The sequence below is a fragment of the Ursus americanus genome, chromosome 4 (genome assembly GCF_024610735.1).
Source record: "Ursus americanus isolate L20-20 chromosome 4, mUrsAme1.1.p, whole genome shotgun sequence".
NCBI lineage: Eukaryota > Metazoa > Chordata > Mammalia > Carnivora > Ursidae > Ursus > Ursus americanus.
In genome coordinates, this window is record NC_142130.1 from 23607611 (window position 1) to 23633512 (window position 25902).

General features: G+C 49.4%; 1 protein-coding gene across 10 annotated transcripts in view; it reads left to right on the forward strand.

Annotated features, from left to right (window-relative positions):
* The window catches only part of ST6GAL1 (ST6 beta-galactoside alpha-2,6-sialyltransferase 1), a 116876-nt gene extending 93960 nt beyond the window's left edge, over nucleotides 1-22916 (forward strand). For all 10 annotated transcript variants that reach the window (XM_045811225.2, XM_087861483.1, XM_045811223.2 and 7 more), the window contains 4 exons: nucleotides 3186-3283; nucleotides 18171-18269; nucleotides 19366-19540; nucleotides 19996-22916. In XM_045811225.2, the coding sequence (XP_045667181.1) occupies nucleotides 3186-3283; nucleotides 18171-18269; nucleotides 19366-19540; nucleotides 19996-20237 (614 nt within the window). In that variant the 3' untranslated portion in view covers nucleotides 20238-22916. The remainder of the gene's footprint in view (nucleotides 1-3185; nucleotides 3284-18170; nucleotides 18270-19365; nucleotides 19541-19995) is intronic.
* Nucleotides 22917-25902: the final 2986 nt, after the last annotated feature.

Consider the following 25902-nt stretch of genomic DNA (forward strand, 5'->3'; position numbering starts at 1 on the left):
ACTAAGGAGCCGATTCTGGGGGACAGTCCAGGCCTGCAGTTCTATCTGGGCGTACAGTGGTGCATTTATTTCTGCGTTTTCTAACTTGTGTCTTTTCCTGTCCTCTAAGTCGAAGTTCAACTGAAGTCGTGGCCTCTGTTTTCTGCAGCCCTCCCCTTGCAAAGCCTCGTTTGTTGGGTTCCAGGAGCTGCGGATTTCTCCTGGTGATTTCCTGGAGGCCTATTTGATTTCAAAACTTCCTCAGCCTTCGAAAGCAAGGGACAGTTTGGCCAACAAGGATGCTCTCCTCTTTCTCTATGAGGCCAACTTAGTGGCCTGTTTGAAAATTTTCTTCTTCGATTGATTATTTTTTTTCTTAGAAGAAAGTCCAAACTTCCTACCCGGCCTCCCCAGGCTGTGTGGCCTGGTTCCTGCTAGCTTCCTTAGCAGCAAATTTGCTTTTTCTTCCCCTCACGCACTTGTCTCCAGTGGAGTCCTTGTTCTCCTTGGGGTCCCAACCGTGCTGCACGCTCGGGCTGGGCTGGAAGGTACTTCCCTGGACTCTTCCCGCGCTCGGCGCTCCTTTGGGCTCATCTCTGAGGCGTGTCCTGAATCCTCACTCTCTCCAAAGGAGATTCCCTCAGTGTCTCTGTCACACTGCTTAATTTATCTGTGCCATCGCATCAGTCACAGTCTGTCATTATCTCAAGTGTGGGTGGTTGGATTTCTTGGCTCCCCTCTGTGCTATAGATTGCAAGATCTCGGAGAGCAAGGACCCTGTCTTTTTTGTTCACGGCCATTGTCTCCAGCACCTAGAACTGTGCCCGACAGAGAAGAGGTGTTTCTTTCTTTTTTTTTTAAAGATTTTATTTATTTATTTGACAGAGATAGAGACAGCCAGCGAGAGAGGGAACACAGGCAGGGGGAGTGGGAGAGGAAGAAGCAGGCTCCCAGCGGAGGAGCCTGATGCGGGGCTCGATCCCATAGTGCCGGGATCACGCCCTGAGCCGAAGGCAGACACTTAATGTCTGAGCCACCCAGGCACCCTGAGAAGAGGTGTTTCATCTGTATTTGTTGAGTGAACAAGAACATTTTCTTCTCTTATGGTCAATACCAAGGACGGACCGTAAGCCTCCTATGCTGGGTGTTCTCCACTTAGCCCTCCAAACCCACGCTTCTCCCTTTTCTGCCTGACTCTGTGCCCCGGGAGATTGAATTCGGGACTGTGTCAATGGGGCTTTATTTCCCTCTGGCTTTTATTTGGGGCTGGACAATAGAAGCACTGCACCAAAGCTGAGAAGGAGGAGAGTGAAGTTGGGGTGTCTGTCCCCCAGCTCTCTCCTTGCAGAATACCCAAGGGCTGCTGCTTTCTCTCGGCTCCAAGTTCCACCCCTTTCAAGCAGCCTCTCTGTCTGAGGCCTGCTCTCTCTCTCTATCTCTCTTTTCCTTCAGGCCGAGCAGTCAGAGGGAAGGAGGAAAGAGGATGGGGGTGTTGATTCCCTTCTTGCCGGCTGGACCTTAGCAGGAGCTGTGCTCCCCTGAAGGCCAGCACCCCCGACAGGTGGCTATCTTTGGTTCAGGGCCCCTGCTCTTCTGCCCACATCAGATGCGGGGGGTAGCAGTGGCCGCCACTGCAGCCGACCCTGGGATAGTGGCCATTCCTTGTTGATTTCTTGAAATCTGACCTACAATGTTGTAAATAGTCCTTTTATTCAATGACTTTTATTCTCAGTGCCTCCATCTGAGTTTGTCATGTCTTGGTCCGGGGAGGCTCACATTAATGATTTGCTCACCTGTGAAATGGGAAGCTGACCGAGTGAAGTTTCTGATGTATCTGCGTATCTGATGTGATTAGTGCTAGTCACTTTTGAAGCCAGTGACTGATACGGACAAATGTGTTGCAATCTGAGTTGTGTAAAGGTGTGCCTTCTGCCCTATTTGAAGTTCTGGGTGCCTGCCCTGTAAGCTGATAAAGTTTGGACTGTGTACATCTCCTGTAACTTTCAAACCATTTTGATGAAATTTGTCCTAGGATTGAGAAAATTGTCCTACGGTTGTTTTCGTGACTAGATGTAGACTCCTGAGGTTTAACACATGTGTCAGAAATGAAACAAAGAGGGAGGCTTTCATCCCTTAATTCTGTGGGTATTCTTTTTTCAGCTCATCTTGTATTGAGCCAGATCTCCCCCCCACCTTCTGATGTCACCTTTGTGGATGAAGAACCACCCCGAATCAGTTTCCCACAGGGAGGGAAATAGAACAACAGAAAATTGGGCTGACCTCCAAACCTTGTGCAGATTTCAGTGGTGAGCCCCAAACTTGCTTGATCAAGTAAGGTTGGGATGAGCTCAGAGGAGGTTGGCTCAGGGTTGGGATAGATCTTAAAAGTCATTTGTTCTCTCTCCCAGAAGATTGGCCGGTGCCACACAGAGAAACTTCTCCAAGTCTCCCAAACTGCTGAAACAGCTACTAGAGCCAGGGAGTGAATGGGTTTTTAAAAACATGGTCGGTTTGAACTTGCCTGGATTTAAGACATTGTTTCTGACCAAGAGTTTTTCTTTTTCACTAGAAAATGTGGGATTCAGTTTTGATCTATGTCCTCCTATTCCATCTCTGCCACCACCCAGACTTGTGACCCTTCCGGGGCCTCAGGTTCCTAATGGTGCACCTGGGGAGTTGTCTTGGAAACCACGGTAAATCCCTCTGATTTGCTGAGCACCGCGAGCTTCTCAGAGCGCACTGAGGACTTTGCACTTGTGGGTGACACTGAGCTTATGGGAGTATCTTCATTTTTCTGACAGGGAGGGAAGTATGACCTACTGGAATACCAAGAGAATATTCAGTTGGCTTCTTTGGTGACTGGGATAGTGATTCCACATGAGGTAGCACACAGGCCCTGGTCACCTCTCTGCCGTGCGCAGGCGCACTGGAGTCATGGCAGGGATTTCAGGGAGGCCCGATATGAGCCTCGTTAGCTTCTGCAGTGACCAGACCGGCGAGTGGTCATCTGTCTACAAACTGTGCCAGATTGCCCCATATGAATATGATCCTTTTCCCCTGTGAGGGGACTCACGATGGGATAAAGACTGGGAAGTATGCTTCTCTTGCCCTCCCCTTCTTCCTGCCCTCTTTCCTTCCAGACCTTCCTCTGTTTCTGCATGTTGCCGGTGCTCACCACCTCTTTTCTGTTTCCTTGTGGTTTATAGATGATCATGACGCAGTCCTGAGGTTTAATGGGGCGCCCACAGCCAGTTTCCAACAAGATGTGGGCACGAAAACCACCATTCGCCTGATGAACTCTCAGGTAAACTTTCTTCTGTGCAGATCTGGAGTGAGGGAAGGACTGCAGTGTGGGCCCTTATATAGACCCCACATGCTGGGAGCACATCAGAGCTGCCAAGTTAATTAAGTCCTGTGACCTTCCTGAGTTCTGGAGTCTAAGACCCAGCCTGGTGATGTGTTCATGAAAAAGCCCCTGTGGCATTTGCTGGCATTAACAGAGGTGTCCAGTGCTCCAAGAAAGGAGAGTTCTGCTGTCCCAGTAGCTGCCAGGTTTTATCTGGAGTATTGCGCAAGGGACAACATGGCAGAGAATATCAGAGTGAGGGATGCTGGGAAAAGTAAGTGAAGCAATGAATGTGGGCATGTTCGATAAGCTATAAAATAGTATACAAGTATTGTAAGACATGATCACCAGATGATGATGTGTTACATGGCACTCGAATTCACGTATTGCTTCATGAATTCCCCTAAAGGATTAGTTTCCTGAGGTATTTCCAGGTAGCATATGCTGATTTCTCAAAACTGATGGGGTCTTGAGAAATACTCTTGCCACAAAGTTCTGTTAATAGATTTAATTGGTGGTTAAAAAACAAAAAACAAAAAACCCAAAGAACAAAACTGGATGACACATATCTCAAAAGTAGCATGAGAGGTCTGCAAACCCATTCACCTCACTCACAACCATTGATGTTTATTGTTTTCTGTGTAAACATGTAAACCTGGGGTGTTTTTATGTCAATGTGTAGACTCTGTACATTGCCTAGGATTCTGTGGACATGGAGCACATCCAGGGAGTGATCTTAAGTGCCCTTTCCGTACTGTTCCAATACACCTGCATTTCTCCACTCTTCTGCCTCAAGGCTCCACTTCCGTTTCTCTCAGGCAGTGATCTCTTCACTGCCTGCCCTTCAGGAATTCACCAGCTGGGCAGAAGCTGCTTCTTGCATGGCCCGCTTTCCATCTGAGGACCACAGTCCTAGGAACCTTTGTATGAAGAGACTTGGATTGACGAACTTCACTTCTTTGCCAGTGGCTGCCATCTTGTTTTCTGTCCTTTCTCAAATCCCTTGATGATGATATCACTTTCTGTCCCTGTAATATCCTCAGTAGACTCTATGTGTTTTCAATTCCTATTTATTATTCAACCTTATATTTTGGGCTTTTATATTACTTTTATTATAAACTATAAGAAGGCAGATTAAAAGAAATAGATTGGTCAGCAAGAGACTTTCTGGAGCACATGGCACCAGAGCTAGTCTTTGAAATATGGGCAGGATTTGGAAGAATCGTAATAGAAAGGCATTCTAAGAAGTGCTTTTGGCAGGACAGAGGCACATAGGAAATGAGGGAGACATCCAAACAGGTCTGGCTGGCGTGGGGGTGGGGATGGATTTGCGTTGCGCAATAGAGGGAGGTGAGCCTGCAGCTTCATGGCTGCTTGGACTCTGGCAAGTCTTGAAAACCAGGCAGAGGAGGTGGGATGAGTTTTCCCTTCTTTCTCCTTTTCCTTCTCGTGCCCCAGTCAAAGAAATCCTGGAGCTAGAGAGCACCTCAGGAAGTGCTACAGCTTAACCTCTACTTCTGTGTAAGGTGGTACTCGACTACCCACCTTTGCCTCCCCCCACCTCCCCCCACTTGACAAATATGGATAGAACCGAGTAGAATGTGGTGGTCAGTACGTAGATCTGCAGTCGGCCTGTCTGGGGCGGAAACCCTGGCTCTGCCTCTTAATGGCTAAATGATGGTGGGTAAGTATTGACAGCTTCATTTGTTCATGCGGAGAGGGGAGAAGAGCAGCACTCCTTCATAGCACAAGGTTGTTAGGAGGAGGCAGCGAGGAGACCACGCAGAGCCCCTGGGACCCGGCACGTACGTCAGTGGAGGAGAGCTACTCTTACGTTCGTGTGGGCCCATGCTGAGATGGGTTCACGGGCCGCCTACGGCTACAACCAATCATCGTGCAGAGAGATGGGTGGTGGCACCAGAGAACTCCGGAGGAGAGGCTCAAGGTGCTCCCAGAGCCGCCGCAGGGAAATCTTCCGTGGTCAGGGACGTCAGGAGCCTTGAGGAGGCGAGACAGCTGGGTGGGCATGGAGGGCGAGTAGGGTAGGGCCTAGGTGAGGCCACGTGTGGGAGGGGGCAGGGCAAGGCCAGGGCCCCAGGAGGAGGGGAGTGCATGTGGGAGTGTGGTGAGGCCAGAGGCTGAAGGTAAGGAGGCGCCACGTCCTGGCGCCGCGGTCAGGATGTTCTCCGTGGCCTGACCAGACTTGCACTCTGCACACGTGGCCGGTGTCCATCAGCGCAGAGGCTGTGCGGTGCACAGAGAGACAGTTAGGAGGCTCCTGCAGGGAAATGTAGCAGTTGCTGCAGAGGAGAAATGAGGGTGACTGTGAGGATGGAAGGGATTCGAGAGCTATTTGGCTTGTGTGGGCCAGAGGTGTTCGTGGGTCTGCGGCGAGGGGTGAAGGGAGAGGAGCTGCCGGCGCTACTGGGTTTCTGGCTCGTGTGGCTGGCCGGCTGAAGTCACTGGGATTGCAAGTGCTTGCAGACGTTTTGGGTTGTGTGGGAGTCAGACAGGAGGGCAGGATAAAAACTGTGGTTCTGGAGGGGGTTGATCTGAGCTGCCTCGGAGATGCCTGTGAAGAGATGTCACGTAGGCAGCTGTACAGAGGGGGCTGGAGGTGCGAATTTGCCAGGCGTCTTTATCTGCGAGGCAACGAAACGGTGGGGCCGAATGAGAGCGCGAGGGACAGGGTGTAGACGGAAGTTCTACGCAGGGGCTTTGAGTAACAAAACCGGGAAGAGGGGTTAGTCAGTACTGTCCGATGCTGCTGAGGCCCACCGAGGTGAGGCCTGAGAAGCACTGTTGTCTGTTTGGCAGCACGGAGGCCACCGGTGGCCTTCAGCAGCAGCTGTCTGGGAGAGCGATGAAGCCAGAAGCCACGTCGGGGCATAGGGTCAGGAGTGAGTGGGGAAGGCCAGTGCGGAGGGTTCTTTCAAGAAGGCCAGCTCTGAAGGGCAGAGGAGAAGTAGGGCAAGAGCCGTAGAGAGTCGAGAGTTCCAGGGCCCGTTTCTGTTCTTTTCATGTTTTTAGATTGGAGAGAGTTGAGTACGTTTAAAAGTCAGTGGGAAGACAGTCACGAGGGCACATGCTGTACGGGGTACCCACATGAGGTTCCTGGAATAGTCCAATTCGTAGAGACAGAAAGTAGAACGGTGGTTTCCGGGGCTGGGGGTGGCGAGGAATTATTGTTTAATGGGTAGAGAGTTTCAGTATGGGTAGATGAGGAAGTGCTGGAGATGGATGGTGGTGATGGTTGTGGAACAGCCTGAATACACTTAATGCCGCTGGGCTGACACTTCAAGACCCTGGAAATGGCACAGTTTATGTTATGTATATTTTACCACCATAAGATTTCTTTTGAGTCAATGAGGAGAAACCAGTTGACAGAGGGAGAAGCTGAATATACTGAAGAGAGGGGGCAGTAAGTAAGTGATGGGGAGGAGGGATTGATCCAAAGCCCCGCTGAAGATCAAGCCCCGCAGGAGGGAGTCAGAAGGGAAGAAGGCCAAGAAAGGTAGCTGGAGGCCATTTGTCGTGGAAGGATGAAAGGGCTGCTGTATTCCCCACAAAGTAGGATATGAGAAAGGGAGGCTGAGGGGAAGAAGGGTTTCCGGAGAGGAGGTTTGAGCAAAGAAGGCTTGGCGTGAGGAGAGCAGAGGAAGGAGCCAGCCAGAGGAGTGGCGCAGGATCTCCAGGCCTTGCTGGCCACTTTGGGCCTGGAGAGCGTGACTTCAGAGAGAATGGGTACGACCTCCAGATTGGTAGGGGCAGCGATCGAGAAGAAGGAGCATGGAGAAGCCCTGAAAAGTCTCTTGGGTTTGGAAGGCTACCCCCTTCTTAGGCATTTCTTCCAGGTGGTGAGTGAAGGGGTAAATCTCCATCCTGCAAAGATTTCATTTAAGGCTATGGTAGGTCTGCCTACGAAGCTCTCTTCCAGGTTGGGGAGAGGAGGCCCACGTTCCCTGCATGGCAACGGGATGTCCTTTTTTTTTTTTTTTTTTTAAAGATTTTTTATTTATTTATGTGACAGAGAGACAGCCAGCGAGAGAGGGAACACAGCAGGGGAGTGAGAGAGAGGAAGAAGCAGGCTCCCAGCGGAGGAGCCCGATGTGGGACTCGATCCCGGAACGCCGGGATCACGCCCTGAGCCGAAGGCAGACGCTTTTAACGACTGCGCTACCCAGGCGCCCCGGCAACGGGATGTCCTGATTGGACTTCAACCGGGACATTCTCGGGTCACTCACTGGGGCTTATTCTGAGACCATAGCTGGTGCCACTTATCCAGTGGTTCTTCTGTCTGAGGCCCATACGTATCTTATCTCACGGGACCTTTAGCACAGTGCTGCGAAGTGTGATCATAACCTACCACTTTATGTGAGGACACCAAGGTTCAAAGAATCTGAGTGGGTTGCTCAAGGGAGGACAGAACGGATGTGAAAGAGGTAGGATCTGGATGGAGGTTGGTTTGTCAATTTTCTGGAAGAGTTTGTATAGAATTGGTGTTTTTCCTCTTTTTTGAATGTTTGGTAGATTTTGCCGGTAAAGCCATCTGGGCCTATAATTTACCTTGTGGGAAGTTTTTAAACTACAAATTCAATTTCTTTAATAGATTTAGGGCTGTTCGTGTTACGTGTTCCATCTTGGCTGAGCTTTGGAAGTTTGTGTCTTTCAAGGAATTTGTTTATTTCTTCTAAGTCATTGAATTTATTGGCATAAAGTTCTTCGTAATATTCCCTTGTTATCTTTTCGTAAAAGATTTATTTCCCTCGTTATCCTTTTAATGTCTGCTATGATAGGACGTCCTTTGCAGTGATTCAAGTGGTATTGGAATTCACAGAGCTTAAAAGGACTTTGAAGATCAACAAGCCATGAATTCATTCCAGAAGTTCTTATTGGATCGCCTGCCCCGTGCCAGCCTCTATGTCGGGAGCTGGAGTTCAGCAGCCCACAACAGCAGTAAAACAGAGACAGACATGCTCCCTGCCCCTGTGGAGCCCAGGGTCTTGTCAGGTCATTTCAGTTTCCAAAGGAGACCACCCAGGCCAGGGAAGAGAAGGTGGCCCTCACTACACACAGAGGGTAATGGCAGGCCCCGGGGCAGGATGAAGGCCTCCTCACAGCTGGGTCAGGCTCCTCCCTGGCCCTCTGCTGGCACTTTCCCAGTCCATGCCTCTCGCTCCCCTCACCCTAGTTGCCCGTCTCACTTATTGCCAAGTTCTGCCACCATGACGTTCGGTCTCGGAGAGGAGGCTTGTTTGTCTGTTTTGCTCACTCGTATACCAAGTGCCAGGATCAGAGCCCATTACATGGTAGATGTGCAATAAATATTTGTTGAATGAAGTAGAGTCTAGAGAACTTTCTGCTCACTCAGTGGACTGCCTCCAAACTTCTCCAAATTCTTTAAAAATTTTTTTTGAACTTGTTATTTGGAAATACTTTAAAACTTTCAGAAAAGTTGCAGTAATATGTCTAATATGAAGAATGCCTGTATATTCTTTATCCAGATGCATTTTTTCATTTTATCCCACAGTTGTATCATCTGCTCTATTCATTCTTCATACTATGTTTTCATTTGAAAGTAAGTTGTATATATTGTAGACATTAATTCCTAAATACTTATTATGGGCAGAAAGTGTATGTCCCCCTCACCCTCAATTCATATGTTGAAGCTCTAACCTTCAATGCGATTGTATTTGGAAATGGGATCTTTGGGAGAGAAATATATTTAGATGAGGTCTTGAGTGTGAGCCCCCCTGTGATGTGTCTGCCACGTGAGGAAGGTGGTCGTCTACAAGCCAAGATGGTCACCCGCACCAGGAACCAAGGTACTGGCCCCTTGACTTTGGACTTCCCAGCCTCCAGAACCGTAAGAAGCAAATGTCTGCTGTTTAAGCCACCCAGTCTATGCTACTTTGTCATAGTGGCCTGAGCTAAGATCTTTTGGTTCTGAGAGGAGGAGTCTTGTTATGACAAAAACCTAACAATGTGGAGTGGTTTTGGAACTGGGTGATTGGTAGAAGCTGGAGGAGTTTTGAGGGACATGCTAGAAATATAGACACTAAGAGAAATTCTGGTGAGGACTCAAAGAGAGTAGAGGAGAGCTGGAGAGAGAGCTTCTGTCTTTTTCGAGAGTATGTAAATAATCGTGAACAGAATGTTGGTGGAAATATGGATAATAAAGGCCCTTCTAGTGAGGTCTCAGATGGAAATGAGAAACATGTTCTCGAACAATGGGGAAAGAGTGACCCTTCTTATGAAGTGACAGAGATTTTGGCTGAACCGGGTTCTAGCGCTTTGTAGGGGGTAGAACTTGTGAGCAAAGAAATTGGATGATGCACCTGAGGTGATTTCTAAGCAAAGCGCTGAGCGACTGGCCTGGTTTCTCCTGACTGCGTTTAGTGAGATGTGAGAAGAGAGAAATGAATTAAAAAAGGAATCGCTTAGCAAAAAGGAAACAGAACTTAAAGATTTGGAAAATTCTTGGCTTATCTATATGCCAAAAAATTGAGAAAGCTTGTTCTGAAGAGAAAACAAAGGGGTGGCCCCAAAACCATTTGATAAGGAGATGAGCAAGGGTGTGAACCACGGGTCTACTCAGCTCCCCCAGCAGAAACGCTGCCAGCTTGAGCTGACGGAGATGGATACAGGACGAAGTGGAGGAAGGCCGTGGGCCTCTTAGGTCCAACAGGATGGGACTAGAGAGCACTTGGGCTGTGAATGGCATTTTTCTTCGTGACAGGAAAAGCATGATCCCAAAGGTGATTTAGAAATCATCGAGGCTGCATCCTTAGTTTCAGAGGTGGGAGTGGGCCTTGATTTTCAGAGGCCAGATGGTAGCTGCTCAGAGCCTTAGGGGTGTGACTGCGGCGTGGCCGAGCCACAGAGGTGGGACCACTGCCCTGTGGGTCCATAGGGCACAGCATTGAACCAAAGAGGATTCTTCTCAAGCCTTAACTTCTAGGGGTATTTACTTTGCTAGGTTTTGGACTTTCTTGGGTCCTGCCACCTCTTTCTTCCTTCTGATTTCTCCCTTTTGGAATGGGAATGTCTAGCCTATGCCATCCCACCACTGTACTTTGGAAGTATATAACTTAGCTGGTTTCATAGGTTCACAGCTGGAGAAGAGTTTTGCTTCAGAATGAACGATCTCACTCTTGTCTGATTTAGGTAATAGTCACGTGAGACAAGACTTTAGACTCTCAAGTTGATGCTGGGATGAGTTGAGACATCTGGCAGGTTGGGTGCAATGAATCTATTTTGCATGTGAGAAAGATATGATTTTGGAGGATCCAGGGCAGACTCTTATGGACTGAATGTGTCTCCCCGAATTCATATGCTGAAGCCCTAACCTCCAGTGCAGTGGTATTTGGCGACGGGGCCTTTGGGAAATGACTAGATGTAGGAGAGGTTTTGAGGGTGCCCTCGTAAGAAGAGAGAAAGAGACCAGAGCTCACTTTCTCTCATGAGACACAGAGAAGACAGTCATCTGTAAGCCAGGAGGGGGGCTCTCACTGGGGAGCCAAGTATGCTGGTGCCTTGATCTTGGACTTTCCAGCCTCCAGAACTACGAGAAATAAATGTCTGCTATACAAGGCACTCAGTTTCTGGTGTTTTGTTATAGCCCCTGAATGGACTGAGTTAATACACACCTTAGGCTGTATTTCCTAGGAATTTCCAAGAATATTGTCTTATGCAACCAGAGTACAGTTATCAACATCATATATTTATGCTGATAACATAGTTTAATCTGTCTGAATTCCAGACTGATCTGTTTGCTTATTGACCTAATAATATCTTTTATGGCATGTATTTTTTTTTCCCCCTTCGGTACAAGATCTAGTCCAGATTCAGGCAGTGCATTTAGTTCTCCTGCCCCTCTTGTCTCCCTTAATCTGGAATATTTTCATAGCCTTTCTTCGTCTTTTAGGGCACTGGCATTTTTGAAGAATAAAGTCCTTCTTCAAAGATATAAATTATTTGGGGTTTGTCCAGTGCTTTCTCAATATTAGATTCAGTTCATACACTCCTGGCTGGAAAACTACATACGTGATGTTGGGTCCTCCTAAGAGCGTCACATCAGGGGGCATCCGATGTCTGTCTGCCCCTCAGCTGATTTTAATTTTGATCACCTGGATAAGGTATTGTCTGATTTCTCCGCTTTTATAGCTGTTATCTTTCCCTCGTAGTATATGGGTGAGCACTTCACTACCTGCGCCACTGTTCTGCTCCTGATCAAAATTTCCTCCTCTATTTAGCATTCACGGCTCACTTTTGCCTGAACGGTCTTTACTATGATGGTTGCAAAATGGTAGTCTTCTCACTATAGGTCTGCCTGTTCCGCATCATTGGGTTGGCGCTCAGAATTCTACTGTAAGTGACAGCCCTCCCTCCCTCCCCTCATTTCCTCCCTCCCTCCTCTCCTTTCTTTCTCTATTTATTATTGGTAAGAACTCACGGATTCCTATTTTTTCAATGGTTTGTAACTCATCACTATTCTGAATTACTTTGATGTTCAAATTGTCTTAGAATTGGCCGGTGGGAGTTCCTTGAAGCTGGCTCTTGTTTCCCTGCCACACGCATGCCCTCACCATTTTTTTTTTTTTAATACTTTGGTGTCTTCTGGCATAACAAGATATTCCAATTAATTTTTTTCTTATCTGTCTCGTTTTAAAGGTTTCGTCTTTATTAGTTTTATCCAGAATATATGTATGCACAGTGTTCTGGGTCAGAGACAGATTTCTTATTTAACACTTTACAGTAGATAAGGAGTGTACTAGTCCCTCTTTGTCCAAGCTCCTACTCCCAGGGCAATGCAATGATCCCACCTGACTAGCCAAATACCCCATAGGCAAGGCACAAAAAGGAAGTGATCCCCCCCCCCGACACACACACCGCTTATAAAAGGCAGGAGGTGGCTGTCCTCTGCCCTTCCTAAAAGGGGCCCCTTCTTACTCCAGCCCCTTAGAATATAAACACACTCAGATGTGAAACTGGAGATGTCTGTAAGTTCCTGGGCTTCTTTCCTCCTGCACTGGTCTCCTTGGCCTCTTAGGATATCTCTATATTAACCTCGAGATGTCATCTGGGCTATACCCATTTGGCTTCTTGGGAAGATAAGAGAAGTTTTATTTGGTTTTGAACCAGAGCAGAGCAATTAACTAGACAAACAGCTACAGAGTTTATTCTGATAGGTATGTGAAGCGTTTAGGAGTCTAGGGCTGTTTGCAGGAGCACTGAGATAGCCAGGAAAGTTTTATTTCCTCCTCCTAACCTAACTTAACTCTGGGATATGACATTTTTTCCAAGGAGTCTTGGCTCTTTTAAGTAAAAATTGATTGTCCTGGGGTCCTGGGATCGAGCCCCGGGTCAGGCTCCTTGCTCAGCGGAGAGCCTGCTTCTCCCTCTCCCTCTGCCTACCACTCCCCCCCCCAACTTGTGCTTCCTCACTTTCTCTCTCTCTTTAAAAAAATAATAAAATAAAATAAAAAATGGATATTAGAAACCAAGATCTGGGTGCTAGGTGGCTCATGCCTACTGAGGTATCTTGGTTTCTTGGCCCTTACGGCCGGGCGAGCTAGGAAATAGAGCACGTATACACACGTATGTGTACCTGCACACACACAGTGCGCGTGCACGTGCTTTCATATACTTACTGTATACTTACACATACCTGCGTGTGTGCACGGACACATCCGCATAGACATGCGTGTACATGACCCCGACTGACTTCAGCCTACCACAGAAGGTGTCCCTTGCCTTCCCCATTCTATATTTGCACCCCCCCTCCTGCTTCTAACACATTCGCCTGCTTATTTGCTCACAATTGATAAGACCCCTAAGGGAGTTTGAGAATTGCTTTGCACATCTCTCTGTACTGCAAACCTCCCGGAGAGCGTTCAGGCTGGGCTCGCAGTTTTCTTCCACACCCTGCCCAAGACTGAGGTCACACAGTCACGTGATGTACACCTGCCTTACCTGGGTTCGTCCTTGTCTTTCTCTGAACTGAGACTGTTGAATTCATATGAAATTCTGTTGTATGCATTTTGTTTCAGTTTTGGGGTTTTCTTTTCCTCCTTCTTTTTAATTATGCAGAATATTAACATACTCCCCAAATTCAAAACTCCCCAGAAAGGTATAGTCAGAGAATTCTAACTCCCTCCCAAATTCCTGCCAGCTGGCTCCAGCACCACGCTTGCTAGGGAGCCGCCCATACTGTGCTCTGATCTGTCCTTCTGTATGTGTGTTTGTCAAGACAAACAGATGTACGTATGCTTCCTTAATCCCCCTGGCTTCTCGCACGGAACGTAGTGCAGGGGGTCCTAGATGCTCTTTTACACTGTTTCCCCCAGTATCTTCTCGAAATCCCTCCGTATCAGCTCCTCGAGATCTTCCTCCTCTTTGTCATAGCCGGATAGTACTCCTTGGGGGCTCCATTCCGTGGCTTATTCTCATAACCTCTTCTGCTTGGACATTTAAGTACTTTCCAACATTACTTCTTCTTATCCTTAATGGTTCTTTTGATGACTTCCTAGGCTGCGGGGTAGAATTACAGGCCCCTCTGATTTGGGGTTTGTGGTGGCTTTCCACTTGAGGTGCCCTTCTCCCTGTTAGAGCACCTGCTTCCCGTCTAGGTCTGGTTTACCCTAGTCAGGCCTTTGTTTTTCATATCTACTCAGGACCTCAGCCACCCCTTGGTTTGTCTTCCTGTGGCACTAACTGGCTTTGTAACTCTGGCAAGGTTGCAAGTCTGGCAGCTAGAACACAGACTGTTGCATCATCCCTTGCTGTTTTGAATGAAGGTTGTCTGGTGCAGTGGAAAGAGACCAGACAGGCCTTGATTGGTGTCCTAGCTCTTTCCCTTCCTTGCTATGTGATCCTGGGCCAGTTATGTAGCTTCTTAGAGCTTCCTTTTCATGCCCCTTTTGGGGCTGGGAAATATTGTGAGGGATATGTGAGAAGACATGGACTTTGTTTTCCGAGTTTAACAAAACAACTAAGTCTAGACTCTGTAGTTAAGATATCAGTACACACACACACACACACACACACACACACACACACTGTATTAGTTTCTTAGGCCTACCGTAACAAACTACCACGGATGGGATGGCTCATACAGAGATCTATTTTCTCCCAATTCTGGAGGCCAGAGGTACAAGACCAATGTGCCATCAAGGTTGGTTACTGGTAAGGGCTCTCTCCTCGCTCTGTGGATGCCACCTTCTCTCTGCATCTTCACATAGTCTTTCCTCCATGCTCCTGTGGAGAGAGAGATCTTTGGTGTCTCTTCCCTTTCTTATAAGGATATCAATCTTATCAGATTAGGGACCCATCCTTGTGACTTCATTTAACCTTAATTATCTCTCTGAAGGCCCTATCTCCAATATAGTCGCATAGGGGGCTAGGGTTTCAGCGTAGGAATTTTGGTGGGGAAAGGGGGCACAGTTCAGCCCATAACTGTGAGGGAAAAAAGATTTGGGAAGAAAAAAGACCAACATATTCATAAGGCAATATCTGAAGAATGCAATGATTGATGTTTGTTTTCTTATTCATATATATATATATATACACAGGTGTGTGTATTTTGTCTCTTCTAACTTTCCGCAGTGAGCATTTCTTGCTTTGTGATTGTAGAGGACTTGAAACAGGTTTCTCTAACAGCCCCACCCCATCTCCCTGGTGTAGCCTTTTCCTGGCAGGTGTTCCTTGGGGCTCCGTTGCTGTGGCAATGACTTACTTTCCTCATCACGAGGCTCCTGGGATCCCTGAACTCAGGTCAGACTCTGCACGAGGTTAAGTGCAGGGGCATTTGAGAAGACCTTGATCTCTCCGCGGTGCCTTGCGCTGCAGTTGGGGGAAATGGGAGTCTGAGATGCTGTCCAGTCATGGCCGGCTGCCCAGGCAGGGCCTCACAGGGTGGTCCTGTCCTATAAATAAGGCACCTGAGCCTGGAGACGGGAAGCAGCCCTCCTAAGACCACAGAGCGAGTCAGACACGGAGCACTGCCCACTTCCGCGAGCAGTTTTGAGGCTGTCTTGTGTTTGAGGAAATCTTGACCTCTCACGTAAGGGCGACCAGAATGAGTACGTAAGTTCAGAGCCGTGTCCATTTAAGCTTGAGAAGTGCTTGCTAGCTTCTGCCCTGGCCCCGCGCAGGTCCCAGCTGCGGTCACTTTCTCTTCCTCCTCGTGATAAACTAGCCCTTACCTTCACCTCTTCTCGGTTTCGTGCTTTGTCATTCGCCTCATCAAGTAGCTGGAGTGAACAGCCACTTCCCCACTGTGTATGGTGAGAACCGAGGGTGACGCAGGCCCCGCAGCGTGCTCGCTGTTCAAATGCCTCATGGTTTATCAATACAGCCCTGTGGGGAAAGAAAGAACACTCGGGGAGCAGCCAGCCTCTAGACTCTGGTTCTGGCTCTGTGCCGAGCTCACGTGGAAGCCTGGGACAAGTCTCTCTTTATGGACCTTTGTTTACCCATCTGAAAATGACAGACTTGGGTCCAGGCCCTTGAGGATCTTCCAGCTGTGACTTGCTATGACTCAGGTAAGAAGCAACATTCTCGTGACATGTCCGTCTCCCTCATCAGCTGCCTTCTTCGGCGTCTCCTCCCCAGACCCGTGGCTGACCCACCCTACCCTCTTTGTGCGAGGCAGTGCAGGACGTAGGTCAGAAGTGTGGACTCTGGAGTCAGACCAAAGGGAAGAAACTAGTGAGTTTCTTAGCATCTCTGAGTTTATTTCCTTAGTTATATGACGAGCATATTTATAATGACCTCCTGGGACGGTTCCGAAGGTGAGCTGAGACACCGTATGAACGTACCTGGCTTGGAATAAACGTCACCAGATGTTTATTCTCCTTTGTCGGAATGGAGAAGACTTTTGAGCAGCTCTCTTGGGATTTCCGAGGACCGTGAAGCCACAGATGCTGGGAGAGTCTTAGGGTGCCAGAACTTGCTGCTACTGGCCTCCTTCTTGTGTGCTTACTGGAGAGGAGCAGGAGATGTTCAAACAACTCAGGTTCTCTCTGATCCTCGCAAGTGCGCGTACATCACCGGCGACGGTCCTCTGCGGAGAAAGAAGCGAGGCTCAAGAAAAGACTGGGGCTCTCAGTGCACCAGCTGCTTTGAGGGGGAAGGAGTGGGATGGGAATAGGGAATGAAGCTGTAGAATTCGGTCTCAGAAGACACGTATAGAATAGTGGGAGGTCGCCCACGGCTCCCTGGGCCTCCCTGTCACCAGCTCGATCGTGTCTGTCTCGCAAAGCCCCATCTGCCGGGATGCGTACTCTGCCTTTGGACCGCAGCCCTGAATGCCTGTGCCGGGAGTGACAGTGCTCCCCATGGACAGAGGGTCACACTTAAAGTCAGAAGACGGTCCTCGATCCCGTGGCCCCGCAGCTGTGTCTCAACCTTGAACTTCAGATCCCCACCTCACCTCCATAGGCACATAACAGTTGCCTTTCTTTCCACATTCTCATTTTAGGAAATGGCCTGAGGTGTTGGAGTCACTTTTAACCCCCTTTGCTTTGCTCTCAACGCCCAGTGGGTCTGCAGGTCTGCAGCTGACGGTCGGAGCTTCTGGTCTTCGTTCCTTCTCCGTCATTTCTTCGGCCGCAACGGCCGCTTCTACCTGGTCTCCCTTTCTCTCAAACTTTAGAGATTCCAGAACACTGGTCAGTTTACATCCTTCTCACTTAAAAGCCTTCACCAGCCCCATAATCTACTGAAAAGACTCTAAGCTCCCTGGCATGGCCCCTGCCTACATTTTTCTAACACCTTCCAGCTCTCCCTCTGTATCCTAGCTGCCCTGCCCAACCTGCAATTCCCAGACAAGCTCCTCACGGTACTAAGTAGAATTAGGTTTGGCTGTTAGTGACAGCAACACTCTGCCCACCCCTCAACACAAGGTTAACAAGATAAAAATGTATTTCTGTCTCATGTAAAAGAAGTCCAAGGAGGGACATTCCAGAGCTGCTATGGTGTTCCAGTGTGTCAGGAACCAGGGCTCCTACTACCTTGTGCATTTGCTGTTCAATCATGTGACTTCAACTTCATGGTCCAAGATGACTGCTCCAGCTCCAGCCATCACATCCACTTTCAGCGAGCAGGAAGGAGGAATGAACAAGGAAAGGCATGACTCTGCCTCTAAGGATACTTCCTGCAAGTCGCACTTGCTCACATGCCCTTGGCCAGAATTTTATCACGTGGCCAGGCTTAGCTGTAAGAGAGGCTGTGAAATTTTTATTTCCAGTAATCTTCATTTTAGATGGCCATGTGTTGAGGTAAACAGAAATGTTTGCCTCACTCACCTCATGGCCATACTCATGCTGGCACCCTGTGGCTCCCTGGGGACTCCTTAGCACCCAGTCCGACCACATGATCCCTGGCCAAGGTGGGCCCACCACCAATAGTTTTTGTCTCAAAGATATATGGAGGAGGTGGGACTATATTCTTCAGGCTTCCAAGGCCTTTCTGCCCTTGGGGGAGGGGACGGAGTAGCTCAGAGGCTCGTGGCAAGTTGCTGCTCTCTGGGTTGTACGTAGTCATTCTTGAGGTATTACAGTGACGCTGATTACGTCTCCACCTCGTGATGGTAAGTGGTCGAGGTGGGGAGCGATTATTGTGATTCTTGCTTTTATCTTAAGGTAGTGCTTGATTCGGTTTCTGCCACTTGTCTCTCTGTTTCCCCCTCGGCAACATGTGCTTTTTAAGGTGAGCGTCTGCCAGCTGGTCTCATGGATCACTGACATGAATTACCTCGATGGTACTTGCCACCTGTCAGTTATTTCTCAACACAGAACGTTGACAGGTCCACATTCAGGTGACAGTTTGTTTCTTCCTGCAGTTGGTCACCACTGAAGGGCGCTTCCTCAAAGACAGTCTGTACAACGAGGGAATCCTAATTGTGTGGGACCCGTCTGTTTACCATTCAGATATCCCAAAGGTAAGTGGGTGTCCATGGGAAATAGGGAGTGAGTCTTCTGTTTGCCTATCCAGTTCCCGAGTTCCTGGGTTTGGAAAGTCATGGCTGACCTGGGCCACCCCTGAGGACTGGCTCTTTCCGCTGGAGGGAACGCACTTCAGTCCGGACTAGCAGCGCAGAAGTATCCCTGTCCGATACCAGCGCTCTCTGTGCTCTGCCCCGCAGGGCCATCTTAATGATGGTAGGGGTCAGGAGTAACAGTGGCTGGATTTCTCACCGTCTGGGGTGGGGTTGTGTCCGTCTCATGCAGTTATTTCTGAGGCAGAGCAGCAGGAATAGACAGTGGCTACTCATTCCTAGGACAGAATCATCATGCTTGACCTACTTCCGGTTTCCAGAATTCTTCCCAATTCACTCATAACAGCATAGGGAAGTAGATAGAGGCATGGCTGTTTCCCTTTTCCAGAATGGGGAGAGGGAAAGTGTCCTGTCCCAGGACTTGGGTTTACTAAGCGGAGGGCTGTCTTCCAGGAAGAGGACAGAGTCTCAGGCCTGCTTGCCCCACAGCCTCTCTGGAATGGTGCTCTTGGTTTTGGCGTGCGTGTCAGCCGGCCTTTCCCTGATGTGGCTGCAGTGCCACAGGGGAATGGCGTCAGGGTGGAAGGACACAGCGTGCCATCTTGAGGTCACTGGATTCTGAAGTCAGACCCACTAGGAGCTGACAGGCACTGGTGATCCCTGGCACCCTCACCCCCTCAGCCTCCACACTTTTGCTCGGATCTCACTTAGAACTGAGGTGTGCCTGGGGCAGGACAAGGGCTCCCAACCCGCACATGCGACACGCCGCAGCCCAGTTTTCAGCCCTTTAAGAATGAGAGGTGGGATTAGATGGTGCCAAGGGCCCCTCTGAGCTCTGATGGCATTCCCAGAGTCCATGATCCCGGAGTCTGAAGCTGTTCCAGGGTAGCCAAGCTCAAAATTCCCTGTGAGCATAGGCCGCAGGCTGGGTCCCCTGTGCTAGCAAGCGAGAGCTGTGATGGGCAGTCTGGAATCTGCTCTGAGGAAGGGGCTCCAAGTCATCTCCCTCTCCTTGAGAAGACCATTTCCTTCTCTTCAGTGGTACCAGAGCCCCGACTACAGCTTCTTTGAGAATTATAAGAGCTACCGCAAGCTGCATCCAGACCAGCCCTTTTACATCCTCAAGCCCCAGATGCCTTGGGAGCTGTGGGACATCATTCAAGAAGTCTCCCCAGAGGAGATTCAGCCCAACCCCCCATCCTCTGGGATGCTTGGTGAGTCAGTATCTGGGGAAAGATCTCTTGTGTTTGTTTCTAGAAGAGATTAGAGAATGGGATTTCATTCATTCATTCATTCATTCATTCATTCACTCATTCCTTTGTTAACCAACAACTGCTAGGTTTTTGCTGTATTTCTACGCTGTGCCAAGTTCTAGCTAAGAGCCAGAGATCAATAAGATAGAATCCTTCTCCTGTAGGGCTTTTGGTGGGGGAGTTCAGTCAGGTGTCCGAAGCCAGGAGAGAGCAGCGCTCCTGGGGGTGCTGTCAGAGAGCTCAGTGGAGGAGCAGCATTGGGCCAGGCCTGCGTGAGGGGCAGATTTGGCTTAGGGAGGGGGACGTAGGAAAACAGGAAGAGCAGGCTGGGATTTGAAAGATGAGGCAAGGGAGGCACTTGCCTCAGGTGTACCATTTAAGGGGACACCAAAAAATTGATCCGCTCTCCTCCTCAGGTATCATCATCATGATGACCCTGTGCGACCAGGTGGATATCTACGAGTTCCTCCCGTCCAAGCGCAAGACCGACGTGTGCTACTACTACCAGAAGTTCTTCGACAGCGCCTGCACGATGGGCGCCTACCACCCACTCCTCTTTGAGAAGAATCTGGTGAAGCACCTCAACCAGGGCACAGACGAGGACATTTACCTGCTGGGGAAAGCTACACTGCCTGGCTTCCGGAAAATTCGCTGCTGAGCATGGGCTCCCCAGTCAGGTCCCCTCGCCCTTCTCCACCAAGTCCGGGCAGATCACGTTCCCGAACAATCACAACCCGCATGGTGGGCCTTCTGCCAACGAGAGCCTCAGGCTGCAGGAGTCCCAACAGCAAGCAGCCGGGTCCAGCCTGCCCCGGAGCCGCAGACCTGTGCGAGCCCAGCGCCTCCCGCCACACATGTGTCCACACACCCCAAGCATTGTTTCCACACCACCTATCTCCCCCCAGGGCTGCCGACGCTGGGCTGTTTCCCCATCGGAATGATGTTAATCTCACAAACCAGAGCTCTCTCTTGCTCGAAATCTGTACCTAGACATGGATTTCATGTGTAAAAGAAATTCTCCCAAATTATGATTGTGCCCGGGTATAGGGTGGCTCTGGGGAACGAGTAAGTGGTACAGGGCATAGGAAACATGCTCGATTCCTCCAGAACAAAGTTGCTCCCGAGGTCCATGCCCCTGGGAGAGGTGGCATTCCTATCACTCTAGCCGGTTTGGCGGGTCCTTAGCCTGGGTGCTTATGCACAATGGGTCTCAATGAAGCCACATCCTCTCCATATGGAGAAGAGAGGCCCGGGAGGGCACGGTCTCCATCCTCCGGAGGCTCACGGTGCAGTGGAGGAGAGACGGAAGATTCGGTGTGCTCCGGGCACGGGGGTTGGTGGCGAGGCAGACTCGCCGTGCTGTGGGCTTGCATGTGCCAAGGGGCCACGCATTTGCTGTGTCTATGGGTCAGAGAGGGCTTCGCCGAGCTGGGCTGTGGAGGTTTTAGAGGAAGAGGAGAAACGCATCAAGCAGATGCTTGAGTCATTTGAGTTGTGTTTTCCTTTCTGCGCTTATTGCCCATTTATTCTCTAAGGGCCACCTGAACTTTGAGGCCCAAGTGATTTTCCGAGGAAACTGCTTCCCCTGAGGGCAGACACCTGGCAAGCCCGATGCCAAAACCTGACTGGTCCATGCTCGGCCTAGCGGACCCTTCACTGCTGCTGGGTTCGCACACTGTGTCCGCTGCTTCCCCATGAATGCCCACCCCACCCCTCCTGGCTGCCATCTCATTTTCCCCCTTAAAGCAGATTTTTTTTTTTTCCTCTCTCAAATTACTTTTAAGCATTTTGTACTTTAAAAGTATCCTGATCTGATGATTGCTTTCACCTTCATGGGCCTTTTGCAGAATGTCTCTCAGGGAGTGGGGATGTGGTTCCCTAGAATTTAAAGTTGCTCTCAGAAGTCAGAACCTTAGCGATCATAACGGATTCTCACAGGGGTTATCGGACGGCCGTGCGCTCCACCCCTCCAGCAAGGTGCAACATCAGAGTCTCCAGACAGAGGCCCTCCCACCGTGGTGTGCAAACATGCTTCCCGGGTAGTTTTGCTACCCCCTTCTCCAGTGGAGAACCGCGCTGGACTGGTCTGGGCCCTGGTGAGGAGAAGGTAAAGGACTTGCTCAGGGACACAAAGTAATGCTGCAGAGCGAGGGCTCCTAACCCATGTGCTCAAGGGCCTCTTAAGCTTAAGCCCTAGAAGAGTCGTCTGGGAGCTGACGCACTCACGGGCTGCCAAAGCCTTGGCTTGTATAGGCAGCGGCAGGAGCCCTGGAGGGAGAAGCCTTGGGCTTTCCAACTGATGCTCTCCTACACACTAGCCATGCCACCATGAGCGAATTTTCCTAAGACTCTGTTTCCACATCTGTAAAATGAGGGTGATGAGTCTACCTCACAGCGCTGTTGTAAGGGTTACACGAAACACCTGTCCCGGCTCTGTACCTGGCACATAGCAGGTGCTCAGTACATGGGGCCTTCCTTCCTCCTGCCCTCCCTTCCTCCCTTTACTAAGGACCTGCTCCAAGCTCACACCTGGGCATGACCTTGCTTTGAGGGAGGTCAGAGAGGGGGTCCAGTCATCAGGGAATTAACTATTCTACTGGGAGACAACTACCCTGCCTGGAACACCCAGGAAACCATCCGAGGACATGGGGGAGTGCAGGTGCAGAAGTGTCCCTCCTCCCCTTCCTCTTCCTCCCCCTCCTCTCCCTCCCCCACCCGCCATCTCCTTGCAGCTCTGGCCTTTCTGCTTCGGAATGGGCCGAGCACTTGGGCTGCTTCCTGCTGTGGGGAGGGAGTCTTTCCCACCTGTCTGGGCCCATGAATCCCCAGCTTGCTTTAGGTTCTGATTTGATGCACTCATTGCAATCTTTGAATCATACACAGTGAGAGGAAGGGGGCAGGAGACAGGCGTTGGTGTGGACACCGAGACTACACTGGGTAGATGCTAGCTTTTAATTACTATAAGGGATCGGATTAATATAAGTGTGATTCTGGATCTACAGGACTTTTAATTCTGTGTTCTCTCTATATGGAGACTAGTAAAATGCAAATAAGACAGGGGTATTATTGTTCGTCTGGTGAGAGGTTTCATAATTGTGACATAATTTAAAAATGGTGATTCTGTGCTGCAGGGAAGTCCCCGTCTCGAGGGGTTGTGTCTTTGTCAGTAGCTATCTCTTCATCCTATATCATGAGGTCCCCCAATCCTTCAATCACATAAGCTATTCACCTTGGTTTGGAGACCTCGATCTCAGAAGTGTCTGGAAACATGACTAATCGAATTCTGAATTACCCAAAGATGATGTAAAATTTTAAAATAAATGTGTTTTTAAAAAGCTTCTCCCTCTCTTCTTACTTGCTAAGGGAATGACTGATGCTTCTCAACTTTTATCTCCAAGGAAGATGCAACTGGAATCCCAAAGTCACGAATCCTCCCACTAGCTTCTCCTCAGTACTCCAGGAGGAAGGTCACTTAGGTGGCAGATAGCATCTCTGACATATTGACCGATTGACTGGGTTTTCTTCCTTTTGCTCTTGCTTAGATTCAAATGACTAAGCTGTTTGTCCAACACCTCAGGGAAGGGGTACAGGAGGGCAGAAAGCAGAACGGAAGGAAGGTCTTTACCTTGGTTTCCAAAAGCCTAAATCCATTAAGGGAATGACATCCTAAGGGAACAGCCAAAATGTTTGGATAAGAATTCCGAGAAGCAGGAATAAGGAGAGAACGGAGAATTCCTTTTCTCTGTGAACTGCATACCTCCCAGTATGGCTTGAATACGTCCCCCTAAGCCACACTACACTACATTGTAGGCTGAATGTGCGATAGTATTGTGTCTACAAAAACTATGTACATACCTTAATCAAAAAATATTTTATGGTTAAAGGATGCTGCCCGTCACCTGAGCTTTCAGTGAGTCAGAAGTGCAGGGTCTTGCCTGGATGTTTCTGGCTGCTGGCTGATCAGGCTGGCGGTTGCTGAAGGTTGGGGTGATTGCAGCAATTTCTTAAAATAAGACAACGATGTGGGGGGCTTGGGTGGCTACGTCGGTTAAGTGTCTGACTCTTGATTTCAGCTCGGGTCATGATCTCAGGGTCGTGGGATCGAGCCCCGCATCAGGCTCTGGGCTCCTGCTCAGCACAGAGTCTGCTTAAGATTCTCTCCCTCTCCCTCTGACTACCACCCCCACACCCTCACTCTCTCTCTCAAAAAAAAAAAAAAAAAAAAAAAGACAATGATGAAGTTTGCCACATTGATTGACTCTTGCAGGAGCAATTTCTCTACAGCATGCAATCTGTTTGATACATTTTACCCACAAAACTTCTTTCAAATTTGGAGTCAACCCCCTCAAACCCTCCCACTGCTGGGTCAACTATGTTGATGTAATATTCTGAAGGCTTTGTTGTCATCTCAACAGTTTTCACGGCATCTTCACCAGGAGGGGATTCCAGCTCAAGCAACCACTTTCTTTGCTCCTCCATGAGAAGTAACTCCTGTTCCATTCAAGTTTTATCATGAAATCGCAGCAATTCAAAAATAAGCATGAAAGACTTTGAAATGTGGTGAGAATTACTAAAATGTGACACAGAGACAGGAAGTGAGCAAATGCTGTTGGAAAAAGTACCGATAGACTTGACGCAGGGTTGCCACAAGCCTTCGATTCTTAAAAAAAAAAAAAGAAAGGAAAAGCAGCATCCACAAAGCGCAATAAAGCGAAGCACAGCGAAACGAGGCATGTCCGTATTTCCTTCTGACGCCGGCAGCCCTTGCTCTCGTGCCGTCAGCTCCCTGGAACTCAGATGGGATGCCCTGTCAACCAAGATGGCGTTTCGTCTGGATCCCAGTGGAAAGGGAACTCAGAATAGAAGTGACAGGAAAACAGGTTTCAGTCGGTTTGGGAACCGAGATTTGTGTTGGCCACGTGTACAGTGGCCCTAAATCTCTGTAAGGTCTTCGTGGCCGGTGAGCTAGGCGGGCCGCGCCCCTCTGTCTGCCTCTGGGGGGCACTTCTGCAACCTCCTCAGACTGCCTTTCCCCTACTCCGGACTCCAGTTCGTCTGCTACTTATGTTGGGCGTGAGGGAGAAAGATGGGGCCCTGGCTCGTCCTGACCTCACGAGCCACTTGCGAGCGCCAGACTACAAAGGGAAAGGCCATTTGAGTGAGAGATCCGCCTGCCCCCCCACATCTACCTCACCGGTAGCTCTCTCACTGACCGAAGCCCAACTCCTAGGCCCTTTGTTCTTACAGAAGACTTCGCGCCCTGACCGTGCTGAGCCCACACCCACACCAGCGCCGGTTCCATAGCTGGGAGTGGGCGGGACGAGGGGTGCACTGGACTCCCCGACTGCCACCCCCACCTATTCCTAGCTCCCCACCTCCGCTGTGGCCTTGGTTTCCTTTTCTCTTGTGACCTTCAGGGCAGCCTTCCCGGATGTGCGGTGATGTGACAGGGAGTGCATCGTGGCTCCAGGGTCACTTTCCACTTTTCCAGCCCAGAACATTCATCTCTGTGGGCTGGGATAATGACATCAGTTGCAGGAAAAAGGAAAAAGGCCTTACTGGCGCCCAGAAAATCCCACCACCCGATGCATTTATGCCACCAGCCAGTCCTTTTCAGGATCGACCAGACAACAAGTTCGTTTCTTTTTTTTTTTTTTTTTAGATTTTATTTATTTATTTGACAGAGATAGAAACAGCCAGCGAGAGAGGGAACACAAGCAGGGGGAGTGGGAGAGGAAGAAGCAGGCTCCCAGCGGAGAAGCCTGATGTGGGGCTCGATCCCATAACGCCGGGATCACGCCCTGGGCCGAAGGCAGATGCCTAACTGCTGTGCCACCCAGGCGCCCCCAGACAACAAGTTTCTAATGGGGAGAGGACTTCTGTTCAGTCCCGTGAGTCCACAGGGAGCGCCTCCCGTGGGAGGAAATCAGAGCCTGGGAGAACGGGCCTGCCCCGCCTGTGTGCAGGGTCTTGCTCAGGAGAGAGCAGCGAGGCCATTTTCTGGAGCGCTAAACCCAGGTGGTACACTTACGTTGTTGCATTTATAACTGCACGCAAACGCCAAAGAAGACATGGGAGCGTACGAGGAAAGGAACGATAATGAAGTTCTAGAAAAAAGAGATTGATTTTGGGTAGTCTCACGGGTGACACTCTTGAGGGATGGGCAGGATTCCCCCGTTTTTCTTTAAATGTTTTATCTGATTATAATAGTAGTATACATTCACTGTCAAAAGCATAAAGGGGAAAAAGTCATCTGCATCCTGTCATCCAAAGATAATCCCTGCTAGAAGTTCCCAATTGTATTTTAAAACACTATATAAACA